The 8,788-nt window shown below is 42.7% G+C and overlaps 1 protein-coding gene and 1 long non-coding RNA gene across 2 annotated transcripts in view; one reads left to right on the plus strand and one right to left on the minus strand.

Moving 5' to 3' along the window:
* Nucleotides 1-3,256, minus strand: part of CAND1 (cullin associated and neddylation dissociated 1) — a 28,736-nt gene extending 25,480 nt beyond the window's left edge. Inside the window, exon 1 of the mRNA XM_062016616.1 lies at nt 2,852-3,256. Coding sequence (XP_061872600.1) covers nt 2,852-2,919 — 68 coding nt within the window. The 5' untranslated portion in view covers nt 2,920-3,256. The remainder of the gene's footprint in view (nt 1-2,851) is intronic.
* LOC133628455 (uncharacterized) lies at nt 2,799-8,556 on the plus strand. The gene is made up of 3 exons (XR_009820695.1): nt 2,799-2,885; nt 3,593-3,669; nt 7,993-8,556. It is a non-coding gene; the product is annotated as an uncharacterized LOC133628455 (long non-coding RNA).
* Nucleotides 8,557-8,788: the final 232 nt, after the last annotated feature.

Raw genomic sequence — 8,788 nt, forward strand, 5'->3', positions numbered from 1 at the left:
TGACATGCTAGATATTTTTCTATTGAAAATGAAAGCCGAGACTCTGAGTAATCTTGATATACATCACAAATGCCAGATGCCTGCCCTCACATCATGGGCCTCATCATGTCTTGTCTTTTAATACAGTAATTCCAGTCTAATAGTCTCAAGGTGTTTCCAAGGTAAGACCTCACTCACTTTTCATTCACACCAATAGTCCCAAGCAAGATTATGATCCCACAGGAACCAGATGTGTGCACATAAACAGACGATGAACACAAATGGCATCAGCTTTTAAGCACAGCAAAGAAAATTCTACTTGATAGGTAAAAATAGTGGGCAGATCAGATGAGAACAAGGATACACATGAAGTCATGTAGTACTAGAACATTCAAAAACTGTCTCCGTGTTACTGCTACATTTACCTCATTTTCTTAAATCTCAATAGCCTCTCCTCATTTCCTTGGTCTATAGCTCCCACTTCCCAGCCTTACAGTTCACATGTATTTACTTGTCACCTGCTCGTGACAAATTCCAGAGCTTGCACAGCCTTTGCATGAGCAGCTTCTGCACTCAACTACAACTGAGTAGTCCTGCTAGCAGACTCCATTTAAAAAAACCCAAACAACCCAAATCCCATAATGGCAGGGAAAGAGGGTGTAGGGGGCTGGAAACTTTAGCTTAAAGTAGCTGGTTAGAAACATGGGTTTGAATAACTGTGGCCTCTAGTCACAACTGCTTCCTCCTCAGGCACATCAAACTTTACCAGGAGCAAAGTAGCAGCATGTCAGCAGCTCCTCATACCTTGCACTCAAGAGGAGTCATTCTCCTCTTCCAATGAAAACATTGCAAAAAAAAAAAAAAAAAAAAATCAGAAGATTCCAGTAAAGTGGTTACTTAAACTGTGGTTTAATATAATACTTACAAGTTAACTACACTGACTCTCCTCAAAAATACATGATCTAAGAATAAATGCACTTACAATTATTAGTACTTAATACTACTTTACCCATTATGCAAATACACGACACAAAGTCTTACAAAATGTGTTACTGCATAACAGCCAGTTTGTAAAGGTCTACCATCACTCCATTTTCCGGTTTATAAAGGCACACTTTAATCTCTGCTAAGAATTTCTTAATATTCGAGAATTCCAAAGGCAACTTCTAAAGGGTGCCCTCCTGAAGCAATTAAAAAATAAGCTTTAACCCCATGTAGCTGCAGAAAAAAAAAACCCACTTGTTACAAATGCATTTCACAGTTGTGACTTATCCTCTGTTATGCAGACAGTTTTAAACTCATCAAAATCAGTACTTAGTCACAAATTACTTTTTTAAGTCATCCTCCTCATTAGCACAAAATGGAAGGTTCACTTAATCACAGAAACAAATTAGCATGATAAAAGCAAAAACTTCTTCAGTAACATTTACAGCAAATCTATTTTTTAGTAAAATTTAATACAGGCAATTCTGGACTGTCTCTTTTTAGACAAATCAGTATTTTCTTCTAATTCTAAAACTTCTAGCCTAAATCCACCAGGTAATATCATGCTACTAAAATCTGAAAGAAATCAACTTGAAAAAAGCCCAGAAATTTGACACATCTCTGTCCAGTGCTACAAAAGTTTGTCAAAAGCAAAGTTACTCAGAAGCCGATTCTACGGTTATTTAATCATCATCTCTTTTTAATATAGCTTTTACTTTATTAACAAGAAATTTATTTGGATGTCAACCCGTTCTTTAACCATAAACTAAGCAATGTAATGCTGCAGCAAAGCAACAAAACCCAATTGTATTTCAGGTCTTTTCCCTCTCTGTATTCATGTACCCTCCATTGACAAATAAAGGCTTCAGATGCGAACTTCTGGTTGCACACATTACAAAGAACTGTAATTCTTTTTAACCTAATGCTTTGCTACAACTACTGCATAAGTGTATAATCTCTGGTGTTTTTTAACAGCTTATGCTTAAACACTTAATTTTCAGATGCTGAAACGTTTGCCATTTTATTGGCTATTAGTTTATTACAAAGCAAACAAATGATCCAATAAGAAGTAGCACTCATGAGAAAACCTAAGCTCAAATACACCTAGTGCTCCTGTACCCCTAAGGCTTAACTAAGACTTCTCTTTGGACACACAGTCTTTAGAGGCAGTATTAAATGATGCAAGAGGTACAGAACCTCTCTGTCTACAAGATGCAGCATCCAAAAAGCCTGTGAGCTTAGGATGTTCAAGCCCACTGTGCTGGATGGCCCTCCCTACTCCTATCTGCAGGATCCCTGTATCTATATTTTTTTTGAGGTTGGGAAGGGAACCGGGGAGGTCACCTCAACCAACCTCCTGAAAGCAGGGTCAACATCAGGCTGCTCGAAGTGTTGTCAACTCAGTTTTTGAGATCTGCAAGAGCACAAATTCAACCATTGACCTCCTCTCTCACCTGGCCCCACGCAGGTCAGGAAACCTGATGGACACTTTGATCCGCCCAGCTGCCTGGAACCTCTGTACACGACGCGTGGAGGCCGCAACAGGGAGAAAGGCACTCCCCTCACAGGAACTTTCTTACCGGGGCAGCAGCAAGTCTGCGCCCAGCCCTGCAGCGGAGGCCGGGGAGGGGGGGACCCTCTGCGGCCACGAGAGGCAGTGAGGCGGGTAGAACCCGGGCGGGCTGCACCAGGCCCTGGTCGGCCCCTCAGGCCTCCCCGCCGACGGGCACCTGCCGTGCCGCCGCCCGACGGCCGCGGCGCCAGGCCCGGGGCCGGCGCGGAGGCGGCCGTGGGGGCAGGGCGGCGCGGGGCCTGCGGGTGCGGCGGGCTGGCGGCGGCGGCGGCGCGGGCGGTGGAGGCCGCAGGGGGGTGCGGCGGCGGTACCCACCTGAAGTCCTTGTCGCTGGATGTCATTTTCTCCAGTAGGTTGGAGATGTGGTAGGAGGCGCTCGCCATGTTGACGGACCCGGCCGGGGGGGGAGGGAGAGGAGGAGAGAAGGAGGAGGCGGCGTCTTCCCGGCCTCGCCTGCTCCACTTGGCCCGCTGCTGGGGACGGTGCTCGGCGGAGCGAGCCGGAGCAGGGGCCGGCGGCGGGGCGAAAGCGGCGGGGGAAGGCGGGCGCTCCGCCGCCTCCTGCGGCTGCGGCTGACGGGGCGGGAGGGGCGGGGAAGCGGGCGGGCGGCCGCTCGCGCTCGGTGCCGGGTCAAAGGTCAAGAGGGGCCCCCTCGCGCTGCCGGCACCCCGGATTGGCTCCACGAACGGCGGGGAGGCGCTCGCCGCCGCGTGACGCCAGAGCGTACGTGGCGCAGAGCGTGCGCGGGAAGTTTGGGCCGCCGGCGGAGAGTGGCGGGAAGGGGGGGGCGGCGGCGCGAGAGAGCGGCACGGCTGGCGGGGACTACGCTTCCCGGCGTGCATCGCGCCCGCGCCCTGGCCGAGGCTATCGGCGGGGCACGTCGGGACCGGTAGTTTAGGGGGACGGTAGGGCCTCCCCCGCGCGTGGCCCTCTGGGAAGTGGAGCCTCGCTTTGGTACCCAGCTGGACGGGTGCGCAGTGGGAGGGTGTTGTGGCTCTCGCCTTTCGGGGTGGGACGGGCGGCTCAAACGCTGATGTGGATATGCGGCCTCTCCAGTCTAGGTGCTGTTCATATCAAAAGGGTTCATTCACGAGAGCTGTGAGTGCCTGTCAGCGACCTGCGTGGGGCACCAGGTACGGTGGTTTTTGTGCTTGTGGCTATTGCAAACCCACGACGTGCTGTGGTGTTCCAGAGGTTCCGGATTCTGTTCCAGGCCCTTGTAAGTGTGCAGTGACTCTCACCATACTTCACTCTCCGAAAAACGTCTGAGGGAAGACGAAAGTGGTAATTTAGTTACCTGATTAAATAAAGGCACACTTCCATCGGTTGTGGTTTTCAGAAGGCAGCTTGAAAATGTGATGGAAGTGCATTCAGAGGCCTTGGGAGCCAAAGGACACCTTTCAGAGATTATTCTCTGTGTGTACCTCATAATTGTTCATATCAGTCTAATTACTTCTGCGAGCCAAACCCATGGTCTTTCTGTGCATGGGTAAATGACACAGAGCAGCAGAACTGGCAAAATACTTTGACATGTTACATTTTCCCTACGGTTCATATTAAAATATAAGACTGTTAAATAGCCTGAATTCTTCTCAGTTAAATACACGTACAGCGAAACTCCTGGAAAAAAAACTTTTTGATTCCTTTATATATGTTTAAAAAGGATTGAAACAAAAAAGAAAGCTTCTTTTTTGTTTAGAAAAAACGTTGGTTGATTACACAGGCAGCCTTGCACAGCAGCTAATGGAAGGCATGAGAAATCATGTGGCACTGCTGTAGCCTTTCACCCAGGCACTGTGCACAAGCAGGTGTTAATTGTCTGGTAGATGTATCAGAGAGAGGTTAATGTTAATGGTCTTGAGCAGCAAAATGATGGACAGGGGTAAGAAGGCAGTGGGGCAGCATGATGTTAGATTAGTGACATTGCAGTGGGATGTGATGATAGGCATGTAGTAAGGAAAATGGGAGTAGTCAGGAGGAGGATGAATGTCCTGAGAAATAGGGAAATGTCAGTATGGGTAGAGGAGCTGCAGTCAGGGGAAGCATTCAGAAGGAGAGCTGGCCCATTGCTGACTGATACTCAAATATGTCATTTGCTTCTTTGATTTGGGAGTACTTAAGTTAGAGGTTATCTTTAGAGAGGGAAATTCTTTACTTCATTTTATTTGAACATATGTGTTGGATATTCAAGAAAGCCAGCTGGAACAATACAGATGAAGATAGACTCAGTCTTCACTTGGTATTGACAGCTGAAAGTGGTGTATGACATCTGAATATTGATACTATAGCACACAGAAAAGTTTCCTCTGGAAAGTTCTGAGACAAAAAAGTTGAAGTACAGGTGTTTGACATTTGGCACATTGGTTCATATTTGGCCACGTGAGCATTAGTGCTATTCTAAATATTTTGTTGACCATGACTTCTGAGCTTCTTACAGTTGACAGGAACAATTTCATTCTGAGATATCAGCATCACATTATCAGTTCTCATATACTGTGGGAAAAGACCATTCTAACCTGGTCTTTACCGACATTTCTAATTTAGGTATTAAATGGAGTTTGGATGGTAATGGGGTGATGAGTGATCATCTCTGCCCACATGGTTACCATGATACATTTTATTGAATAAATGTGTTAGACCAACTGGATGATAGAAAATTCTCTGCGGTAAGGTCTTTTTGTTGATTGCTGTTTTGGAGTGAATCATTGCCTGTGGTCCCTGTAAGCAGATCCACTCAAGTTGGGGTTTCACTTTTTCAATCCTTACCATTTCCAATTAGAGTCTAAACCAAGCTATTTCCCACTTTGGGAATCCTTCATACATTTACTTATAATAAGAGAGTATATGAGAGAAGAAAAAAATCAGAGCAATTATGGAACAATTCTGCCCTGGTCTGCTATAAAACTTTGAACACTTTCTTACATGATTTTTAAGTCATTTAACATCATCTTTCCCATACTGGTTTCTATAATTAGCTTACCCTGCCAGCACTTAAACCTGATTTCCTGTTAATACCAGAAACACAGGTCATCATGGAGGATGTCAAAGTGGTTTTTAGTTCAAGTACATTTATTACGATTGGGATTCAGCTGTAGTAGCTGCAATGTTCCAGAGGAAGTTAGACACAGAGAGGGGCTAATTGAGAAGAGATTTTTTCCAGCTGATAGCAAACAACTTCACAGATGGAGTGGTACTCCTGATCTGTTCCCCGTAGACAGGCATATTAGATGCTCTTGGTTCATTCACAAAGATAGCTGAAAGCTTAATTAAACGCTGGAACCTGAAAGGATTTATCTTGCTTTACATTTGCAAATACATTCCCCAAATGCTGAAAATGAGAGAAGAACAGATTTAGTTTAGAGATGCATTCACAGTACTAACATTTGAACCCTGTCTTTCACTCACTTCACATGGGAGTTGTGAGCCTGCTGATCAGCAGAGGACATGGGGAACGTGCTGCATCTTCATCTGTCAGCGTGCAAAGAGCTATACCACAGCTTTACCCAGCTTAAAGGGAATCCTTTAGGATGATAGGTTTAAAGCTGGTTATCAATTTTGTACAGCTGGTTTTGGGGAAATAAAAGGAAAATTGATGCTCTATGTCAAAAGCTGCTCACCACTGCAGGCAGATATTTGATCTAGAGAACCTTACAGTTATGGTTTATCACTTAGATATGTGACTGACTTTGTACATTTGAACTTTAAGTTTTCAAATTTCTTCATCTGGGAAGAAAGAAATTTATGGACTGGTTACATTAACAAACTACAGATGGTGTCAAAGAAAAGATCTCAATTTAAACATGAAAGAAACTAATGGAATGGCTATCTTTAAACTAAAGCAAACAAATTTAAAAAACAGCATAACCTCCAGTAAAACAGTCATATGAGTGAATGTGTGTTTTGAGGCATTAAGGTGGTTATTGTATTGCACTGTATAAAATATTGTCTTTCAAGAGATGAAGGTGAGTTAACTGTAGAACTAAAAATCTGACTTTGGAATCTCAATCGTAACAACACTCTTTTAACAATGAGGGTATATTCCCCCCCATGTTTTCTCTTTTCTTTATTTTTAAAGTTAGATGACATTCCATAGCAAATGATAGCAATTTCCAAAGTAGGACACATTTGGAACTGAATAAATCAACTGCCTTTCACCTCATAAACCAAAGTTTTAGTTAAGGTTTTCTTTCTTCGTAAGGCTGAAAATTTTTTCACACACATGTTGAAGAAGAATCCCAAAGCATCTTTCCAAAAGCAGTTGGTGCTTCTGTGCTGATTCTCATTCAGGGCTCTATCATTTCTGGACAATGGAAGATACCGTTGGTCTCATTTAGGAGAGATTTTTGCACACTTACCAAGGAGAATAAATAATATCTACAGCTGTGAACTGCCTGACCTTTCCTTTCTAACCCAGATACTCCACTTATGTAAAGCAAAGTAAAGGAAAGCAAAGTGTTTGGATGTCTGATTCCATCAGCTTGCAAAAGAGAAAGATCAGGAAAACAGTGCTGAAAATAATACATGCTTCCGGTTAAGTAATGGACTAAAGCAACTGTCAAATGGGCTGAAATTGCCTGTCTGGAAGAATAGAGCTGCAATAGCACCCTCATCATAAGATTAAGTTTCAGGAAACGTACTATCTTGAAGAAAAAAAGTATAACAGTCTTTTAATGAAAAGGAAAAAAAAAAAAAACAAAACCAACAAACCAACAATGAAACACAAAAATGCTAAAAGACATCTCCCTTCTGGTTGCTAAACCTTGCACAGCTTTTGCAGCATCTGTGATCAAAACTTTTCAAACACTTAACAGAACCACCCAAAATAAAAAAATAATATTTCAAATGGAATGTGATTTTAAATATGAGCCAGAAATTCAGATTCAAAGATTTTTATCATATTATTTTCAGGTCAAATGAGCTCAGTTTACAGAACAAAAGATTTTTTTTCTCTTCCTTAATCAGTCCAGGTTGTTTTTCTTTTTGCTTGACCATTTGTATTTTTATTCCTTATCACAGCTCTAAATTTCTGATTTCTCCAGAGCCAATTATGTTTCCTTTATGTCAGCACACTCAGCTTTCTTTAGATAATGATCTCAGCAGTGCTTGGACTAGAGACACTTGTTTCCAGTAAAGTTAAATACACTTTTTAATTGGAACTTCTGGTATTGAGCAATGTGTTTCAGAAATCATTAAAATGTAAATTATTTTAAGCATGTAGACTATTTAGGCTTATTAGAACTAGAGGTAGTTGTGCTATGGATTTTGTTTATTCAGGATCCCAGGAAAGCTTTGACCCTACCAATGATTTAGAAATTTCTGTTGTAGTACATTGGCTAATTACAATATGAGTCCATGTTCGTTCAAGCGGACGTAAGGGCTAATCTGTTTCGTTTCATAACATTTTAAAGCACTGCTGTTATTTTTGTTGCTTCTTGATAAAGTGTGCTTCATTTCAGGTCAATGAATGTGCTCTCTCTCCCTCATTTATGAGACTGTCAGTAACAGCAAAGATGAAAAAAGTACACATACAATTATTCTTCCATGAACCAAGGTGAACAGAGGCAGTTAAAACTAAATTGGAGTGAATGAATCTATGGAATAGAATATAACTTTGCAGCGTCTGATTTGGAGCAAAACTGACTCATCCACAGAATCCTCCAAGGTAAAGTGACTCAGTGACTCTACTCCTGGAGCAGATGATGCTTGTTGCCAGCCTACCATCACTTGAACAACGAACGTAGTCTGCTGCCTGACAAGATGTGTCTCTGTTGGCTGCCACAAACTGACTCATGTTTTGATCTTTTTCACACTCTTTAGACATTTTACTGAAGTGCTGTATTAGTCTTTAACTCACATGCTGAAGCTGTACAGCTCCTAATATATGATGTATTCTTTTCTTCTAAATTTTCTATTTGAGAAATAAATTAATAATAGTGACTCAGTACTCACTGTCATCCCCATTCTCACAGCAGAAAAGTCTAAAAACATCCCCTGACTTCCATACCCTCTGCAGGAGAGACTTCTCCAGGCATCCTTATGTAGTTGACTGTGGTTCTTAGACCTGACGTGTAATACCTGTACTATTTAGGTCCTCTTGAGCAGGAGCATACACTTGCTAGTCTTTATTAGAGGCTCTTATGGGACTAAGAATCTCTATGTTTGATCAACTTAAAAGTTCTTTGATTTTATTTCAGTGAACTGGAGTACATTTAACATGTAGTAAGTGGTTATTAGCCACAAAATCTTGTCAGC

This window comes from Colius striatus, chromosome 1, assembly GCF_028858725.1.
Source record: "Colius striatus isolate bColStr4 chromosome 1, bColStr4.1.hap1, whole genome shotgun sequence".
NCBI lineage: Eukaryota > Metazoa > Chordata > Aves > Coliiformes > Coliidae > Colius > Colius striatus.